At 27.3% G+C, this 22,351-nt stretch overlaps 1 protein-coding gene and 1 further gene across 1 annotated transcript in view; both read left to right on the top strand.

Annotated features, from left to right (window-relative positions):
* The first annotated feature begins 312 nt into the window (after positions 1-312).
* Positions 313-474, top strand: LOC117170401.
* Positions 475-15,979: 15,505 nt separating this feature from the next.
* Positions 15,980-22,351, top strand: part of LOC117170013 — a 53,795-nt gene continuing 47,423 nt past the window's right edge. Inside the window, exon 1 of the mRNA XM_033356528.1 lies at positions 15,980-16,807. Within this exon, the coding sequence (XP_033212419.1) occupies positions 16,570-16,807 (238 nt within the window). The 5' untranslated portion in view covers positions 15,980-16,569. The remainder of the gene's footprint in view (positions 16,808-22,351) is intronic.

Genomic DNA, 22,351 nt, shown 5'->3' with positions numbered 1-22,351 from the left:
TTTGCGACATTCATTAAATATGTATAACATAGAAAAGATAGGCTGTTCATTTATTCTTTTTCATAAAAAGATAAATAGGCGCGCGCAAGACTACTAGTATATCTCTATCTCTCTAGTCTCTACTGCTCTGTACTGAATAGTCTCCCTCTCCATTTCTGCCCCCTCTCTGCAACGATACAGTTCGCTTCATTTGAATCTTGGCGCTCTGAGCTGGTAGTTCGAGGGTAATCTGCCAGGGCGCGATGTGTCGGCTTTCTCTCAACAGAAATGACGCGTCCTGTGTTTAAGAGAGCAGTCAACGCGAAACGAAGCATACTTACCTGGCGCAGAGGCTACCGTGATCAACAAGGCGGTTCCTCCAGGGCGAGGCTCTTCCATTGCACTACGGTTGAGCTGACCCTTGCGAATATCCCTAATGTGGATATCTCGGGCGTATAATTTTTGTTAGTCGGGACTGCGTACGCGCTGTCCCGGATTTAATTTATTCAAAAAGTAAATTATTGTAGATGGTCTTTTTTTATATCCTTTAACTTTAGATCAAAGTAGGTTTTTTGAGGAGAGTTAACCCTATTCGTTTGAGAATTCTATAGAGTATATATTAACCAGACAAGAGGGGTAGGTGCGAAAAAACTTTGATAAAAGTGATAATGAATTTAGCTCCTTTGACAGTTCATAGATAATAATTAACTTTTCTTTCTTAAATTAGGTATTAGTTTTTTTTTTAATAACTCAACTTACAGTGGATAATCCTTAATTATAATGGCACATGTAAAAGTAAATTTATTTTAACGCATGACTGAAAAATCTCTAAATCACACAATTTCTGAAATATAAAAATCCGGAAAGTTGATAATATTACCGAATTTTAAGATTCCAGGCAGAAAATTGCCAGATTATAAACTGTCCGTACGAGAAATTTCCCATATTTAGACAATTAAACAAGCGATTTCTGGTAAATATTATTTATTTATTCGAAATACGAAATAAAATATTCCTCAAAATTTTATTTACATTTTTTTCAAACCCAATTGACTTTCACACGAAATGCGATGTCGAGTTGAAAATTTGTTACCAGGAACGGAAAAAATTTAGCAAGGCATTTTAGAGCCACTGAAAAATCCCAAAAAAACAAAATTCCCGATACTGTGTAATTCTCGAATTGGAAAATTCCTAAGTAATGAAATTGTCGAGTAATAGAATATCCGAATTTGAAAATTCCCGATAGCTTACAATATTACCAAATTTGAACATTTTCGACAGAAAATTGCCGAATTATAATATATCCGTAGTTGAAAATTCCGAATTTAAACAATTAAACATTTTTTTCTTCATAAAAAATACAATCCTTTATATTCGGTAATATTATAAACTGTTCCTGAATTTTATTTTTTGAGAATTTATTATTCGGTAATTTTCTTATTCGTTAATTTTATTATTCAGGAATTTGGTGATTTGGAATATTTTCCAATTAGGGAATTTTGTTTTCAGTTATTATTAAGTGATTATAAATTTAAGTTATTAAGTTAAGTTATCATTAAGTTATTATTCAGTTATTATAAAATTCCCGAAGTAAAGCAATTGCATTTTTTAATGAATATTATTTATTTAGAAAAATACAATAAAGAAATATTATTATACAAAAAACTAGTTTTAATGTTTAAAGTCTTTTAAATAATTGTTTGAATTTAAAATAAGATAATTGAATAAAATATGTTCCTGGATTATTTTCTGTTTAAATTACAGTTGATTTTATTTCATTCAATAATTTAAAATACTCTAAACATCAATAATACATTTTTAAAATAAAAATATTTGATTATTGTATTTTTAATCTATAAATAACAATTTTTATTGTTTGCATTCCGGAACTTCCTAGAGCGTATATTTTATAATTTCGAAATTTTCTGTTGGAAATATTCAAATTCGATAATATTACAAACTATGGGGAATTATACTTTTCGGGATATTTTACAATTTGCTATTATTATAAGCTTTTTAGTAATTTTATTATTCGAGAAGCCTAATATTCGGCACCTCTTCAATTCGGAAATTTTATCGCCCCGGCCCTCTTCAATTCGGGAATTTTATTATTCGAAAGTTTTATTATTTAGGAATTTTATAATTCGGAAATTTTCCAATTCGGGAATTTTAAAATGTCCGGAATCTTATTTTTCGGGATTTTTCAGCCTCACGCTGGGGTTTACATACATGGGTAACTTGATGCAACCAGAGTTACACAAGAGCAGGGAAGAAGCCATTGTACAGGGGTACTTTCATATTTCGCGCCTTTAAAGTTGCATTCAGATCGACCATTTGGTAAAGTCCGTGCATCTTCGCTTCAAGTTTATCATAGTTTCCATGGTTGCGTTCGAAACTTCAAATGGATACAAGCGTCAAAGAATATAGGTTATGTTATGTAGTAATTAAAAATAATAAAAGTGTTTCATTGATAATGAAGTGAGGCCTGTGTACTGAGAAGTAAACGTCAATTATTTTCTGTGCCAATAACATTATGGAATGTCTGCTGAGTGACAAATACTATAAAATAGTAATAATATTCTGCGATCCTAATGGGCGAAGAGTGAATTGTGTTTAACACGTATTTGCTGCAAAAACGGTATGTTATAAATATATAGAATATGTATTAAGTAAAGTAAATAAAATATTATATGCGTAAACTTTAAATTGACATTACCTACATTTAATTACAGCGATTAGGATAAACATGTGAATCCGAACATAACCTCGAAATAGTGACAGATCGGCCCGGCTTGTTTATTATACTTTCGATTGTTCATTATTTACCAAAGAAATGTTTTGTGGTTTTGTATGTTTATTACTGACAGAACCGGCAGTAATAATTTAAACAATAATTATTTAATAATAATTTAACAAACATGACTTATTAATAATTTTAATAAGTAACACTTTATTCCTGAAATTAATAACTGATTTCCATTGTTTTTTTTCACAGATCGATCATAGATGAAATACACATCAGGAAATGCAGATGGATTTTGTGCATTTCAGCTGGTTCATTTCAATGAACATCATTGAAAAACCATTATCTCTAGACCTTATCCCAAGACTGGGGATTGAGCAGCCTAAAATTAATTCTAATTCAATCTGATGGTATAGGTATATCAAAAAAATATCTCGAGGTAATTTATCTTGTCTGACTTTTAATTAATAAAATATTTAGGGATTTTTTTGTATTTTACAAAATGTTTTCTCTAGATCTGGTCCTAAAATTTTGTTTGATCAACCAATAAAATAAATTAGAGGCTCGTTGGTGATCGAATTGTATCAGAAATAAATCTAGACAAGATATTTTAGGCTAAAATTGTTATTCCATTTTTTAGAAATTATTCTATTTTCGAAATTGCCATCTCTGGATCTGATTTCCAAACTGGTATTCAATCAGCCTTAAAAATTAATTCTAATTCATTTTGATGGTGTAGCTTTGTCAAAAAGATATCTTAAAGAAATTTAACTTGCCTGAATGTTAATTAATAAAATATTTAAGGATTTTTTTTTTTGTATTTTAGAACATGTTTTCTCTGGACCTCATTCTAAAATTTGGTTTGACCAACCAATAAAATAAATTAGAGACTTGTTAGTGTAGCAGAAATAAATGCAGAAGCGATATTTTGTGCCAGAATTTTTATTCCAATTTTTTCATAAGTTTTGCTATAATTATGTATTTTATCATTTCTAAATATTAAATTCATAGATTATTGGTGTCTTGTCAGAAAATACAAATCTTTTAGTGTAATTGAAATTTACTCGAAATGTTATTTTAGTGTATTTCATTGAGTTGCCGTTTAAGCTCAAATTATGCCGTTAGAAATGAAGACACCAATTCCGTAAATTTTATTTCAGAATCTCCAAATATTTCATTAATTTAAATTCAGGCAAATTAAATTTCTTCGGGATATCTTTTTGATAAAACTATACCATTAAAATGAATTAGAATTAATTTTCGAGGCTGATTGAATGCCCGTTTGGAAATCAGATCCAGAGATAGGAATTTCAGAAATAGAATAATTTCTAAAAAAAATGGAATAACAACTCCAGCCTAAATTATCTTGTCTAGATTTATTTCTGATACAATTCTATCACAAACGAGCCTATAATTTATTTTATTGGTTGACTAAACCAAATTTTATTATGTACAGAGAAAACATTGTTTAAATAAAGGCACGAAATATGAAAATACCCCTGTATAAAGGCTTCTCTCCTACTGTTGTTCAATTCGGGTAGCATTCAGATCGCCATGTATGTAAGCCCCAGCGTGTCCACCCTGTATATTTTCTAGTTCGGATATTTGATAATGCGGCAATTTTCTGTTTGGAATTTTATTAATCGGGAATTTTCCAACTTGTGATTTTTATCTTTTAGAAATTTTATGATTTCAAACATTTTTCTGACGTCACGTTGCATTCCGTTAGCGTTTATAGTTATTGCAATAAAAGATTGTAATAACGTTACTTATAAAGTTATTAAAATTCCATATCGGTGTAATTAGAATAGTATTTTGATTTTTTTCGTCATTCTTTAAAAAATATCTATAAAACAAAGTCTTATATATATTTTTTAAAACATCTATCACCCTAAAAATTATTTCCCTTTTTTTTATTTATCAGGGCTTAAAATATTTACTACATACAATCTTTAGACTCGAAATCTACTCTTTTCAGATTAGATGATAGATTAAACATAAGCTAAAAGTATATCTGAAACCTTTTGGTCGAATAGTTTAGGTTATTTTAGTTCACATTTAACTTGTCGAAAAATGTTGAATAATAAGTAACAAAATTTTACAGGTTATTATAGTGAATAGCACTATTTACTAAATTAATCCGGTGAAAAAGTGTGAATTTTATGAAAATAAATATTGAAGTAGCTACATCGGCTTTAAAACAATTATAATAATTATTTTTATTTTTAGTTTAATTTTAATTTTATTTAAGTATTAAGAGAAAAAATGTGCATTTTATGAAAATGAATACTGAAATAGCTACATCGGCTTTAATACAATCATAATAATTATTTTTATTTTTAGTTTAACCCTAATTTTATTTAAGTATCGAGAAAAAAGTGCATTTCATGAGAATGAATATTAAAATTGCTACATCAGCTTTAATACAATTATAATAATTATTTTAATTTTTAGTTTAATTTTAATTTTATTCAAGTAGCAAGAGAAAAAAATGTGCATTTTATGAAAATGAATATTGAAATAGCTACATCGGCTTGAATACAATTATAATAATTATTTTTATTTGTAGTTTAATTTTAATATTATCCATGTATCAACAATTTGTAACTCTTATCTAAATATATAAAATGTTCCTAAAAGACGTATTTTATGATATTTACCATTAAAAATACGCCAAATTGTTTATTTTTTAATGGTTATAATTTAAATTAAGAAATTTTAAACATTTTTTGAAAATAGTTCTATTAAATTTGCAGTTGAAAATTTTTCAATTATCGAGAGTTTTCAATCTTAAATCTTCTAAATTGAAGAAATTTTCCAAGTAAAGAAATAAAATTAGAGAATTTTAAATTATAAAACTTAAAACTTGTATAATTTTTACTTGTGAAAATTTAAACTTCTATCGTTTTTAGTTTTAAAACTTCCATCATTTATACTTTAAAAACTTGAAACTTGCATAATTTTTAATTTAAAAGCTTAAAACTTGCATAATTCTTAATTTTAAAACATAAAACCGCCAACTTAAAACTTGCATCATTATTTTTTTTAAATTCTGAAAACAAGAAACTATTTAATAATTAAGATTTACAATTGAAAGATCTACAATTTTGGAAAGTTACAACGAAAAATTCTTTAATTTTGAAAATATAAAATTAAAAATGATTCAATTCTTAAGATTTTTAGTTTAAAGGTATTTAATTTTGAATGTTCTTTTTAACAGGCCAATTTTGAAGACTTTTTGTTAAAAAAGATTCAATTTTAAGATCAAAAATGAAAATTTATTCAATTTTATGAATTAAAAAAAAACGTATTATAGGTACCTTAACCGTTTTTCTTAAAACAATTACTGTAAACAACTATTATTTAACAATTATTTATCCAGGAAATTTTCCAAAATTATTATTAGCAAGATTCAGTAAAAATAAGACTGTTTTGCCTCTTACCTTTTTTTCGCCAGACGAATTGTGTTTCAATTACAACGTTATAAATAATTATTTTTTATAATAAATTAGCATACTATTTTCGTAAAAAGCTATTGAAAAAAATCTAAATTTCTTTTTGTTTATTACTAATTCAGATCTTTTACAAGACGAAGAAACATTTCGAGGAAATTAAAACTTCTCTTTAAAAATATTTATTTATAACATTGAATTTAAAAATAGCTCCTCCTACAGAAAAATTGTAAATAAAAAACTTTTATTTGTGCTCAATATTGTTAAAAATGATATAAAAACTATCTTCTTTCATAAATAATGAAATTGGCATAACTATTGTTCATGCAAATGCAACTCTATTTTCTACAAATCTGCCAAACTAATTGACTGCGAATTGCAAACAGAAAGTACTTCAATAATAAACTAACTATAACAGTTTGTCAAATATCCATTGAGTTAATTAAGCAAATACCGTGTTTAATAATCAAAGTCTAGAATAGTTCCTAGTTAGACTGAAGCATCGGAAATGTATTTTCCTAGCAAATAAAGTTTAGTATAACAATCGAAAGTAGTAGAAAACAGCTATAATTTAAAAATTACCATTATTATAAAAATTCCAATGAATAAATTGTATTTTCTTCGAATTAATGTTTTCATCATCAAGAAAGTTTTAGATTAATTCTAGATTATAATAAATAGCTGCAGAAAAATGTACCTAAACATATATAAAAAATAATACAAATAATGAAAATACCTAATATGCAGCTTTTTAAGTAATACTTAATTAATATTATTATTAATTAATAATAGAAAATTTCAACTTTTATATACAAAATAATGGACGAAAATTATTTTGCTATGGAAAACTTAATTCAGGAGAAGACATAATAATTATCATTGCTTAATAGTATTAATAGAATATTATAGAATAGAAAAATAATATGGAAAGATAATTTTTCTTAAATATTTTGTTCATAAAGTTTACAATTCACAATTATTATTGAACAATAATATTAATTAAGAATGATGGCAATCAAGATGCGTTAAAATAATCATTACTTAAAAGCCGCTTCTTAGACGTAAAATTGATATAGATGACTATTTATATTTAATATTTTTGATAAAAATAGCAATTGCAAATTGGTGCTACACTTTTTTGATGAAATATAACCAATGGGATAGCTGCAACGTGATTTAGCAAAAAACATAAACTGTTTTGATGGAAAAAGCTAAATATTTGATTTTTTTCATAATATTGTTATTAATAATACAAATATTTAACATTTATATTGCTTGCAGCAGTTTGTTATAATTTAGAATTAATTTGAAAGTTGTTTGGCAATGAAGACTTGAATTTATCAATAATTCTTGTGAATTTTATGAGATTCTTATTCACTAATTCTATTCCATCCCATTTATTTGAATTTAATTGGATATTTTGCATTCTAAAATTTTTCATCGTTTTACTTGAATTATTTTTTATTTATTGAATTCTTTAAATTCTCTTGAATTTTTCGAAATGCACGCCAATTTTACTAAAATCAGTGGAATATTTTTTATCAAAATTTTTTAAAAATTAATTTGATTTAATTTATACCTTTACCAGAATTCTTATTGAGTTATCTTGAATTCTTTAAAATTCTTTTGATTTATTTTGAATTCTCTTTAATTTTTGTAATTCATCCTGAAGTCTCAGGCATTTTATAAAAGTGTTTTGAATTCCTTCGAATTCTTATCGATTGTTTCAAAATTTAATGGATTCAAAGCATTTAATAAAAATGTTTTAAGTTTTCCATTCATTGAAGAATTTTTTTATTCAGCTTGAACTTCAAGAATTTCATTAAATTCTTCTCCTTTCCCTTACATTTTTTTTAGTTTACGTACATTTTATTTAATTCGTTGGTTTTTCCTAATAATTTTTTCTCAATTAAATTAAATTAGGTTGACTTTCCTTAAATTCGGTTTCCTCCCATTTTATTCAATTCAATAAAAAATTTTTGATTTTTAAAATTAGTTCTAATTATATTATTACAAATTTGTATTCTGAATTTCTTTTAATTCTCTTGAATTTTTCTAAATTCACTCCAATTTTATTAAGACCAGTGGAATATTTGGAATTTTTACATTCTCATCATAATGCGAGGGTATTGGTTTTATGTAAAATTTCACTTTTTCAGTTTCCATAAAATTTCCACGTTTGGAGGCTCCCGGAGTCAAAAAAATAATTTTTGCGAAGGTGTCTGTCTCTCGGTAGTCTGTAGTCTGTATCGTGTAGGCACGATAACTGTCGAAAGATTGATCAGATTGGATTTTATTTATGCACACTTTTTTAAAGCCTAAAAAGAAAGTACGAGTTTTTAAATCAGCTATTGTGGATGAATATTCAAAAATTGAGCGCACTTTCAAAATTTTTAAGGCCATTTTTTTCAAGATTTACAAATTCTATGTACGGTTATTCATAGTATTTGGAAACTCGAACAATTTATCCTTATGACTTTTTTCGATAAAAATTATTATCAGAGTTGTAGCATTTTTAAAATAAAAAGAAATAAAAAAAATATTATTTCAAGCCAAATAACGCATGATATGAAAAAAGTCAATAGAAGAAAAACGTTGCTTTTTGAAAGTCCTAAAAGATTATTATTACAACTTTTTTAATTTTGTCGGAAAGTTGAAAATTCAAATTCAGTTTTATTGAGATACGAAAAAAATAATGAGACAAAACTGGCTTATCCAAAAAAGAGCTACAAATTTGTAATAATAATTTTTTTATTAGATGCGCACTTTGTGTTTTATTCGTAAAAAACAACATTAAAAATAAGAAATTAGATTATTGGACAAACGACACAAGCTATGAAAAATATAAATACAAAAGAAAGGCTCTTCCAAAAAAATAGCGAAGAATCATGCAAATTTGTCATGGATAATTTTTGATTGGACAGGTAGTTTTGTTTTGATCGTAAAAAATAACATTAAAAATGAAAAAATAGTTTTGTTGAAAAACGACACAAGGTAGGAACTAAAATTGAAAGACAACAGTTGTTCATTCAAAAAAGATCTATACATTTGTTATTAATCATTTTTAGGTTGGACTAGCAGATTTTCTGTCATTTGCAAAAATAAGATTAAAAATCAACCAATTAAATTTTTGGAAAAACGACACAAGAGAAGAAAAGAATTAAAAGACAAAAGTTGTTCAATGAGAAAATATCTACAAATTTCTTATAAACTCTGGGTATAAAAACATAATAAAAATAAAAAATGAACGATTTGGAAAAAGGGCACAAACTGAAATAACATTTTATTTAACAATATTTTTCGCCTGAATTATATCTACAAATTTGCTTAGGATCACCTTATGCTAGGACGCGGATTTTTAGTTTTAATCGTAAAAAATTAAATTGAAAATAAACAAATTAAAGTTATGAAAAAACGATACAAGTTTCAATAAAGTGTTTAATAATAATCTTTATTTTTATATGATGCGTATTTCAGTAATTATAAAAATAAGACAATGAAAATACTTCTGTCCCAATACTAATGCATATTAAGAATGGTAATAATATAAATTTATTTAAATGATATACATTGTTTTAGGGTAGCTAAGACCTAAGCCCTAGGCGCGCTTAAACTGATTTCTAATTACATTATCCAGAATTCTTCAATTTAGTTTTGAATTTTTTAAATTTTCTTATCATTTAACAATTTTTTCAATTCTTTTTATTGACTGAAGCTCTTCTGATTTTTCTAAATTCCACTGAATTAAATAAAATTAGATCAAATTAGTTTTTTAATTCACCTTAACTTCTTAGGAATTTTATGAAATTCTTTCAAATTTCCTCGAATTATTATAATTTCACTTCAATTTTACTAGAATCCGTGGAATATTTGCGATTCATTCAGTTTAAAAAAATTCACCTTGAGTTTTTATGAATTTCATCGAATTGGTTTTACGTCCTGTAAATTCATCTACATTCCCTTGAATTAAAAAAAAATGTAATGGTTCTATTTTTTAATTTTTTTCTGAATTCTTTACATACCAACTGGAATTCTTATAAATTTGATCGAATTCTCTTAAATTGTTTTGCATTAGAGGGTTGTGGTTGTGGAAACGAGACGTGTGGTAAATGAGTATTTGCGGTCGAATTTCCCTTTGCTGAAGAGCCCTGCTCTAAAGGTCTAACTCTAAAGGACAAAAAATCAGTACTTTAAAATTGTATGCAACTTGAAATTAACGGGTGGCTGCAGCCCAGCATAAATCATTAGCTGGCGCGTTGGTTCGGCTTTTTAATTCCAAGAACTGCTGCCTCACGGCAGGGCGAGAGACGATTGCGACTCTCGCCTCGGAATGGCCGCAGTGCGCGAGCACTCAGTAGACTATATTGCACAATATTATGTGTTTCAACTAGAAACGGATCAGTCGGCCCTAACGATTTACATTTCGAGGGTACCGATTTAATAACAAGGTCAGTGCGAGGTGATGTGCTTCCAAAAAGTGTCTTCTCTTTTCCTTCTTCTACTCTGTTATCTTGGAAAGTTCCGAACCACTTTTTGGTAATTTGAAGTTTTAGTTTTCGAACTAGATCTATGAGAATAAATGTTGAAACTTACGGAATTGACCCCTACCTTTTTTTTTAAATTATCTATTCGCTTTTAAACTCTCGTGTAGAATATTTTACAGAAATATCATTGTTTTATCGACATCGCTCCCCCCCCCCCCTCCTGGTTCCGCATGGTCGTTAAATTCGTGAATAAACCGGGCCACAATTAATTATCGCTCTACGACAACCATCGTAACAAACCCGAGCTTGCAAGCTCGTGAAGCAGCCATTGGGGGCTATTATCATGCACAAGCGAGCATTTCAACAAGACTGAAAAATACCCTTGTCTGCTTCTTTCCATTATGCACACGAAATTTCACAAAATGTTATTTTGACTTTTAATTGGACTCCAACACTTGGATTACTTCTGTTTCATCTCCATGAATTCATATTAATTTCTTTCTCTTTTATTCTTTGCAAAAGTTATTCAAATCAGACACTTCATCTTTGCCATCTTGCTGTGATAATCCAGTGGCATCATATTAAAAACATTTAACATGTAATTTAAATTAGATATTAATCAATTATACCATGAGAAAATACACTAAGAATCCCATCTAAGTAAATCCCATTTAAGTCGTTCCTGGAATTTATGTCCTCAGAATTTGCTGATCTCAGCGCATTAAATGCATCAGGTTGCGTGATGCGTCCAGATTCAAAAGAAGTCGTTTATGCGGCCATTTAGGACCCGAACCTAAACCGTACATAAATGGGATTTTCAGTATATAAATAAGAATAGAAAAAAGGGTTTGAAGTTTCGAACAAAATGTAATAGAAGCATGATTATCGATTACTGATACACGATTTTTTAGAAAATTGGTATATATACGAGTATAATATATTTGTTCTTGAGAATCTAAAAAATGTTTTAGGAACAAAAATTTCTTTGCTAAAACTTTCAAAATATATTTATTCTATAATAACACTTGTAAAAATCTAAAGACAGTTTATAGCGTGGATTAAATTTTTAACTGTAAAAATTCGACGCTCGATTTGTGGTGATCCATCCTCCCCAATTCGTTATATGTTTTCCGGAATTAGAATAGTTTGATTTCCGAAAAAATGAAAAAGGAGGACTTGTTATTCATCTTTTATAAATTAAATTTCAGCCTCTTAGGTAATGTCCAAGAAATAGTTTTCACCCATTAACTTTCAAGTCTGACCCCCTTCACCGAACATCTTTTATTGTGCCCGAAGAATGCCCAAAAAAATGAAGAATAGCAGTTTTATGTCCAATTTATGTTAAGGACGGTATTTTTTGGATTTTTTTTAACATAAATCATTTTTATACTATAATCGACATGTTTCCAACTATTTTTTAAGTATTTTCCATTTGTTTGAACATTTTTTCCTCTTAAAAGTTATAAATATTACAAAGTTGGACAATTATGTATTGTGTTAGTGTTTTAAGTAGGAAATTAAAATTTAGATTTCAAAGAAGATTAATAATTTTTGAAGTACTTCAGGTTGTTAGCGCTTAGAATCGTTAAATTCATAATTTTGCTCAATGTTGGGTTAAAAACTTATTGTACTATGCTTTATTTTAAAAGCTATGAAAAGTTTCTTTCGCCAATGTGAGTTTGGAATTACTGTTGAATTTAATCATAACTAGCAATAACCCGCGACTGCATGCGACTTTTTTAGAGGTGCTCGGATTCCCCTAGACGTTTGGCCAGGAGAGAGGAAAACTGTAGAAAACTACAGTCAATTTTTTGACAGTCAAGTTTGAAGGCAGAAATTCAACTCAACCCATCAAATGTACACAGTAAACCCCAGGAATAAATTTTATTTTTCAAAAAGATAAAAACGTTGCATCAAATTTATTTAACGAAAGATAAAATTTATCTGAAAAAGGATCAAATTTATCTGAAAAAAAGATAAAGTTCATCTGACGTAAATATTCTTTTGACATAGGTTATATGTCAGACAAAAGTAAGGGACTGAAGATGTCTGAGTAAGAACTCTCAGCCAACTTCAGTCCCTTACTTTTGTTGAACTAATCTTCAGTTTTCCATCGACTCTGATGTAGACTTCAAAAATTGTAAACAAACACTATTTGGTATAAGCTAACCAAAGTTTCATTCAGTAAGTGTAGGTAAGTGATTTTTGGGTTTAAAATTAGTGAAATAAAGTAAGAATCTTTAAAATTGAATACCGCGAGGATTTTGAAATTTATGAAGAACATTTTTTCTGTGAAAATTGACGCAGCCGTCTGACATATAACCTATGCCAAAAAAACATTTACGTTAGATCAGGCTGGGCGACTCTCATGGGCGCGTTTGACCACTTATAGCGCCACTAGCGCAATCTACAAGGAGGTGGTAAACTAAATCGTATCCATGTGTTCGTGCACGTAAATGTGTATATTATTTGAATGTGTTGCATAAATTAAGACTGGAGAAAATAAACGAATTAATTCAAAATTACACAAATTTAAGACGAAAAATGTGTAAGTACTGTTTCCTGTACCATTTTTCAGCATAAATTTGTACGGCGTAAATTCGCATTATAATAGAGAAGTGAAATCAGTGACATCCTGGCACAGCACAAACGTTTCAATTTACTTTAACTTTGTTTATTTTTCAATGTCCTCATTTCACTTCATAAGGCGAGACACAACTTTTTTGAACTTAGGAAAATTTGAAGTTTGTTCACGAAACCATAACCTCAACGAACAATAGAATGGCGACGCCAAGATATTTTAAAAAAATATTACCCCCACTTATGCCCCTACAGTAGAGCCATCTACAAGGAGGTGGATAACTACAAAAGTATATGTGATCAAATGCGCCCATGGGAGTCGACGCAGCCTGCGTCAGATAAACTTAATCTTTTTTTTTAGATAAATTTGATTTTTTTTCAGATAAATTTTATCTTTCGTTAGATAAACCAGATGCAACGTTTCTATCTTTTTTTAAGATAAAATTTATTCCTGGGGTTTACTGTGTACATAATCTGCGGCGGCGTCAAACCTTTCCCACAAAATTAGTTAAAATTTACGGAATACACAACTGTTTGTACTTCGCAGATGGTCACTCATCCTAGTGGGTATCCGCGCTCGAAATGATTTAACATCTGCACTCTTCCTAAGTTAAGATTCACTACTATTTAAATCAGAGTTTTAAGCAACTCGCATTAATAATAATTTTATATTTTGATTTTACAATTGCGTTTAATTGTGTAAAAAATTATTCTGATTTAGTTGAGGATTCAGCTATTTTGTTGAAAATTCGTCTCTGTTGGTTGAATTCGACTGTGATTGATTTCAAATTAGAATCTTTTTTCAATAAAAATAAAAATAACTACAGTGGGCGCCAAAATTATTCGCCCACCTCTTATTTTATGACTGAATAAATTATCTTCATTTTATTTATACCAGAGCTAAAAAATGTATCTTTAAAAGGTTGACTGTTTTCGAAATTCTGTTTAAAATAAGCTCAGAATGAAGCCAGTTTGTCTAGTTTTTAAGTAGATATTCCAAAAATAGTGTAAATTTCAATGTTTTCTGAAATTTTCAATAACTTCCGAAATAATCAACATTTTTCAATGTTCTTGGGCTCATCTTTAAGCTTTTTTCACCGTATCACAAAAGCTTACGAGTAGGGGAGAGCCGGGTAGGTTGGGACGCCGTATAGTTTGAGACAGTGTGCTTTCTTCGAGTCTATATAAAGGCGCCACCTGTGGTTTTTATAGTATACTTATAACAGCGCAACAATACTTTTCACGTTGTTTCATGAATACACGCCTTTTTATTCTTTGCATAGAACACATGTGTGCTTGTGAACCAAAACAAAGTTTTGACGTGAATTCCGGGAGCGCTTGTAATTCCAACTTTTTGGACTGAAATAAGCAGGTAAATGGATAAAACTTATTGTAAATGATATGTATTTTTATTTCCTTGGGAGGTTGGGGCACAAAGTTTGATATTGTTTATTATAAATTGTGATGAATAAAATAGTGTAAATCGGCTAGATTGAGATATTTCGGTAGTCTAGGTTGGGACGCTCATTTTAACCTCTTTCTATCCTTTTTACTATCAAAAAGCGTTGTAATACGGTGAGGAAAATGCTTCAAAATGAGCCCAAGAACATCGAAAAGTGTTGACTATTTCAGAAGTTATTGAAAATTTAAGAAAATATTGAAATTTATATTATTTTTGCAATATCGACTAAAAATCTAGACAAATTGGCTTCACCCTGGGCTTATTTCAAATAGAATTTCGAAAACAATCAATCTTTTAAAAATACATTTTTTTAGCTTTGGTATAATTAAAATTAAGAGAATTTATTCAGTCATAAAAAAAAGAGGTGGACGAATACTTTTGGCGCCCACTGTATTTTGGTAGAACGTTCAACTATTTGACTGAGATGTAACTTTCTTTGCAGAAAATTCATATTTTCAGTTTAAATAAATCTAATTTTTTTAAAATAAATTAGTTTGGTAGAAAATTAATTAATTTTGTTTGAGGGATCAGTTATTTTGTAGAAAATTAGTATTTTTTTATTAAATTAAAGTGTGATCGATTTCAAATTAAAATCTCTGTTAAAAATTCAGTTGCGTTGAAGATTCATAATTTTAGTTGAAAATTTATCTCTTTGGTTAAAAATTTAATTATATTGTTTCAAATTCTTTTTTTAAGGGCGGGGGGGGGGGGTAAATATTTTGGTAGAAAATTCAACTATTGGACTAGAAATGAACATTTTTTTAATAAAAATTCAACTCTTAAATTGAATTGATTTGTTCAAAAGTCATCAATTTTTTTTGATAGTGCAAGATTTTTGCTTCAAATGTTAGGCCAAAAATATTTACTTATTATTCACTTAAATTAATGCTTCAACTAATAATTTTTAAATTATGAAGTTCAGGAAGTAAAAAAGTAACTTTTTAGATTGCTTGAAGTTACTTTATTTAATAACTGTAACTATTTACTCAGAAAAAGTAACTTACCCAACACTAGAATAAAGTTAATTAATTAATTTGGAAAATCGATAATATATAGTTTAAATAACAATAGAAATATTTCCGATATTTTCAATTTGAATTGAAAAAAAATCCGTATTAAAATAATTAGACCAAAAGTCAACTGTATTTGATACTGTGTTTTTTTCTTCGCTTATTCCTCGTGTATTCAGGGCATGCGCTCGCAATATTGCATCCCCTTCATAGGGGCGCGAAACCGTTGGAGCAGTTTAGTCAGTTCATCACGTTGCGTTGAGATGGTTCGTTCCGGTCTACTCTTCTTAAATCCTTCAGATTCGGTTTCGAATGTTTTGACATTCTATATTTTTCAAAAATATGAACTCATACAAATTAATAAATAGAGATAAAAAGTTCCGTTATTCATTTCACGCGAAAACTAAAAATTAGAAATAGAAAACTTAAAAATAACCTACACTAAAGTAAATAAAAATGGTCCATGAATGAATGTATTTTCAAAAATTGTATTAACCTCTCATTACATTATACCTTTAAAAGTAAATCATTTCACTCAGGGGGTTTTAGAAAATTTTATTAACTTTGAAAAGTGTTTGAAAATTTCTAATAATCTGATATAAAAAGGGTATTAAAAAACACCACAAAACATTAATAAAAAATTTAATCTTTATTCTTCTTCTAATAATATATTGTGTAAATTTATTCCTAAATAGTTTTGTACTTTCTATGGAGGCAAAATAAATACTACTATATCCTGTTTGTTCCCGGACTAATTTTAATTTTAAAAAATCTAGATCGCCGAAAAATGTGATTTTTTTACTCGAAATCAGAAGTGACGGAATTTTTTGATTTTGGTTAATAACCCGAGTGAACGATCATGCCGAACACGTTTATGTGGATTTTCATGATAATGATTGCATGGACGGTCGGCTTTGCCACAGCCGGAAGTTGCAGGGCTGCAAAATTGTGTTGTCAGGGTCGAGATTCTGGATGCGTGATTCAAAAAGCATCCCCTAATGCGATCATCGAGAGCCCTCGTGACACCCCGTGCTATTGCGACCATGCGTGTTTAAAATTAAACGACTGCTGTGATGATTTCAAGGATGCTTGCAATGGTAATTTATCATTTTATTCTAAAAAATAATGTTCTGGTGAACATTTTAATTTTCCGCAAATTCAGATTTGATAAACACTAGGGTGGTTCACAGAAAGCTGTTTTTTATTTTTCGATTTTTTAAAAATATACATATAATTTTAGGGATATAACTTAACAATAAACATTTTTGCTAATGCACAGGGCAATACTCTTATTTTGTGTCTGATTTAAAAATATATATATTTTAAGCCGGTATTAGCCATAAAAAGTGTGATTCCTTACAAAAAGACAGATAAAGAAGCATACACTGTAATTTTTTACATCCTTGTATAAATTGCAGAAATCATGGGACTTTTGACATACAATAAAAAAATATATATACAACAGAGATGAGTTAAAAAATTTGAAATCTGGGTACCAGAAGAAGTGTTGAAAACAAATTTTTTAACAAGGCGTTTTTAAATAATTTCTTTGTCACTCAAATTTTGTAGAACAGCAATCCTAGCATTAGAATATGATGCAATGATATCTCCCATATAAGGTATGGAACACATTAAAATTCTGAAATAATAAAAAAGGTTTTAATATAAAAATTTCTTATTTTGCAGGAAAAGAAAACTAAAAAAAATTCGAGTAAGTTTTTTCTTTGCTGAAAACATATTTGAAAAGTAATTGAAAAAATATTGCAACAAAATTTAAATGATTTCCAAATTTAGAAAATAATGTAAAAGATTTTTTAGCACAAATTTTTTATTTTGCAGGATTAAAAATTTTGAGAAAAAATTCGACAAAGTTTAATTTTTATTTAAATTTTGAATAAAATACAGATTCTTGAAGATGTCAAAAAAAATCAGTTTTAAAAACTTGGAAAGGTTTACAGAGAATAATAATTTTTTGATAAGATTTCTGGCAAAATCCCGAACGATTTTTTCTATTCTAGAAACTTCATTTTAACACAAAATTGAAAGATTTTACAAAAGATTTGTAATGATTGCTTAAAATCTTAAAAATATTGTAAAAGATCTTAAAGCAAACATTTTTCCAATTTTTGAAAATTAGAAAATTTTAGGAAAAATTCGACTAACTTTAACTTCGATTTAAATTTTATAAAATTTAATAAAATTTTAAGCAAATCGTAGATTCTAGGAGATTTCGTAAAACCAGAATTTTAAGAATTTGGAAAGTTTTCCAGAGAACAAGAATTTTTTGATAAGATTCTCGACAAGATTCCAAATAATTTTTCTCTGCTGAAAAGTTAATTTTGCAAGATTAAAATATTTTTTTAAAGAAAAATTCATGTAACAATGAAAAATACTATGAAATATGTCAAATGATTTCCAAAAACGTGGAAAAGAATGTAAAAAAATTTAAAGGACAAATTTTGAGTTACGCAAGATTAGCAAAATTATGCAAGAAACTTAAGAAAAAATTTAAGCAAGCTTAAGGAAAAACTTAATATAGATTTTTGAAGATTAAAAAAAATATTTTTAAGATATTTGAAAGTTTTCGAGAGAATTTCTAGGAAAATTGTAAAGGAAGATTTTAAGGCAATTTATTTAACTTTAGAAGATTTTGGTTGTTGTTGAAATTTCAACTTTTTTGTTAAAAACGAACTTCAATTTTCTCACCCACAGAAACAAGCTTTCGTGGTATGGAAGCGGAAAAATCAAAATAAGTTTTTTTTTTGAACAACCGTAACAAGCTTTTTATTATAAAGTAAAACTGAACGTGGAATGTATGCTTAGAAATGTTTTAATTAAAAAATAAACACGCTATTCTTTCATCAGAGGTTAATCACATACCATAGGGTGTGTTAAAATATTACGTTATCAGGTAATTATTAGGAATGAAAAAAGGTGGAAAAATGTAATGTACGTGTACGGTTGAAATTTAAAATGAAAAATTTCAAATTAAAACAATTTAAAATTAAAGACTCTTGAGATTATGCAATAATTAAATGAAGGTTTATAAATTAATAAATTTTCAAATAGATACTTAACAATTTATAATTCAAAGATTGAAAAGTCAATCATTTTTAATATGAAAGCATTGAACTGAAAGGACTTCAGAATCCAGATTACGTCTTTTTGTAAACATGTCAAGAAACGTTTCGATTTAGATAAATACAAAATTTTAATTGTTTAACAAATTAAAATAATCTTATTCAATATAAATTATTTACAAGTTGTAAATTTAAATCATTTAAATTTTAGAATTTCAAATTGGAAAATTGACAAGACTTTTAAATGCAAAAACCTTAAAAATCCTTGAAGAAAAAAACTGTCAAATTGAAGGTTTTAAAATTAAACATTAAAAATTGTCAAATTCGAGCTGAAAAATCTAAAAATTCAAGAATGATATTTTTAAAGTATTTTATGTATGCATTAACCAGTTTTGGGACTGAGAATGATTTGTTTAAATAATAGCGTACAATTAATTGCTTAAAATTGAATCATTTCAAATAGGAAAAAAGTTTCATTTCAAAAGCGGCAAACAATTCGAATTTAAGAATCTAAAATTTGGATGCGGAAGTGAAAGAATAACATTTTACCATACGAAATCGAGAATGTTTTAAATTTAAACATCACAACCCTTACCAATTTCAATGTTCAAACGCAGCACATTGAAAATTAGATTATATTAAATTTGAAGTTTCAACATACCTTAAATTCGAAGATTTTAAATTGAGGGTTTTCAAAATTAACAAGGTAAAACTGTAATATTTAACAATAAATAATTTCAAATTCTGACAATAAGGGGCTGTGCATAAATTAGGTAAAGTCTTTTAAGGTTTAACAATTTGGTAAAAAATTCAAATATGCAGTCGAAACATTGAACTACTTTTTAAAAAATTTCTTTTAATTAGTTGAAGATTCCAAATTTGAGTTGAAAATTCATTTCTTTGGTGGAAAATTCAACTATTTGATTGTAAATTGATGTGCTATATTGAAAGTTCGTCGCTTTTGGCAGAAATTTAATCTTTTTGGTTGAAAATATAACAGTAGGGTTGAAGACAAATATATTTTAGTTGAGGACTAAACTAGCTTCTTAATCTTTTTTACTGAAATCAACTGTTATTCTGCTGTTCTGAATTGAAAATCTAAATTTTTTATTGTTGAAATATCACCTATTGTATTTTTCATTAAAAATACATCTTTTTGGTTGAAAATTAGCTTTTTCATTTGGAAATTTGACTATTTCATTTTTCTTAGATAATTTATCTTTTTTAGTTAAAGCATAAACTACTTTGTTTAAAAAAAGATGTATTTTGTATCAAAATCGTCTTGTATGGTAGAAAATTAATATTCTGGGTAGAAAGTTTAACTGCTTGGTAGATAATTTATGTATTTAGTTAAAAATTATTATTTTTATTTCTTGTAGAAAATCAATTTTTTTATGTGTGAAAATGCCACTTTTTTGTTGAAAATTAGACTTTTTTTAAATAAAAATATTTTTTAGTGGAAATATTAACTACCATTATGTATTTCGTTGTAAATTAATTTTTTTACGTGGAAAATTGGTTTCTTACTTGTCGTTTTTTATTTAATCGAATATTAACTTTTTCGTTATAAATTTATATTTTCAGGATGAAAATCCAAATAAGACGCTCCTTTTTGGTTGAGAAATAGAAAATTCAATTTTTTTGTGGAACTTTTTTTTAAATTAATTTTTATATTAAAAATTTATCTATTGCATTTTTGGTTAATAATCGATTCGTTTAGTTAATAAATTCAACTATTTGGTTGAAAATTCATGAAACTTATTAAAAATTTGTACTTTTTAGTAGAAAGAAAACCAATTTTTTTATTGAAAATTCAACAATTCGGTAAAAAAACTTATTTATTTTGATGCAACTACAACTTTTTGGTAAAAAATTCAATTACATTGTAGAAATTAAAAAAGAAATTATGTATAATAATAATTTTAACTATTGCATTCTGGTTTGAAAATTGTTATTTATTAGCTGAAAAGTTCGACTACTTAGTTTAAAATTGGTGTACTATATTGAAAATTCGTCTTTTTTGGTAGATAATTAATTTTCTTGTTGAAAATTCAGGTATTTGGTCAAGAATTTATTTACTTTTTAAAAGTTGTTTTTTTGTCATTAAATTTTTGTAATTCACTGGAAATTCGTATTTTTTTAGTAGAAAATTATTTTTTGGGTTGAAAATTAAACTATTTGGTTCAAAGTTTATGTATTTTGTCGAGAATTCGTCTTTTTGGTAGAAAATTCATCTTTCAGGTTGAAAATTCAATTACTTGGTTAAATATTTTACTGTTTTGTAGGAAGCTCGTTTTTTGCCTTAAAAATTCAACATTTCAAACGATTTTTTTGCTTTATTGGATAAAAATTCATCTCATATTAAAAATTCAAATTCTTATGAAAAATTTTTTTTTTTGTTGAAAATTTATATTTTTGTCGAAAATTCATATTTTTGTCGAACATTCATATTTTGGTCGAGAATTAATTTTTTTTTGTTAAAAACTGAACTATTTAGTTGAAATTTAAACTGTTTCGTAGGAACCTAATTTTTGTATTGTTTAAAAATGCAGCTGCTTGCTTGAAAATTACAAAAAGGCGGCATTACATAGAATAGGGTACATGAGCTGGGTTAAAAAATTATTTCAAGCTTAATAAACAATTTCCGAAATTTGGCCCGTACACTTTTGATCCGACGACCTTTTAATTATATTTAAAGAAACGATTTTCCTTATATTTAATTTATTCATTTATTTGGTTAACTTTTAAATGGAAATTTTCCATCTGCAATAAGAATGTGCTGACAAAAAATAGATTGAATATTTTCTTAGGAAATTTTAAAGTTCTTGTATTTTTTGAAGAAATAAACATAGAATAAGTCAAGAAGAACTCAGAGTCAAGAAAGTTGGGGTAACCGCATAGCAGAGAAATCAGAATTGCAGAAGCTTTTAAGTAATGAGGAATTTTTTGCTGACTCCAAATGTATTGAATACTTGGAATCTATAAAAGAATATACGAGTTTATATAATGACAATAGTTTTTATTCTCGCAAATCCAAGATATGAAATTTACTTCAGAATTTTGATGTTGTTTTAAAAATGTTGTGTACAAAAAATACATTTTTATCCAAAAATAACGGCAGTGTCCAAAAAAACAATTGCAAAATTTAAAGCCGATACAACGCAAAAGGCTATTCATATCCTAAAAAGGAACACGTAATTTTGAATCAATGTGTAGCTGGGTTAACCGCGCTCGAAAAAAAAGAAATTTCTTCTTTGCACAATTTAAAAATTTTCTTGAATTTTAATTTTTTTACATTCTTGGAGGTAAACAAAATCTTTCAAATTTTTTGTGAATTTTAATTTATCATTTTCTAAGAGAATATTTATATTTAATTTTCCCCTGTGTCGGAAAGAACCTTAACATCTGTGTAAATACAAGAAGAATATTTTCGGGTACTTAAAAACTTTTCAATGTCAAAAATATACTAGAAATAAAATCACCAAGACCAAGTATAGGAAATACAGCGAATTTTTAAAATTTATGTTTTGTTATTAATTAAAAACTTATTTATAACTTGTC

The sequence above is a fragment of the Belonocnema kinseyi genome, chromosome 3, assembly GCF_010883055.1.
Source record: "Belonocnema kinseyi isolate 2016_QV_RU_SX_M_011 chromosome 3, B_treatae_v1, whole genome shotgun sequence".
Taxonomy (NCBI): Eukaryota; Metazoa; Arthropoda; class Insecta; order Hymenoptera; family Cynipidae; genus Belonocnema; species Belonocnema kinseyi.
The sequence above is the reverse complement of the archived record's forward strand: the minus strand, read 5'-3'. Positions and strand labels throughout refer to the sequence as shown.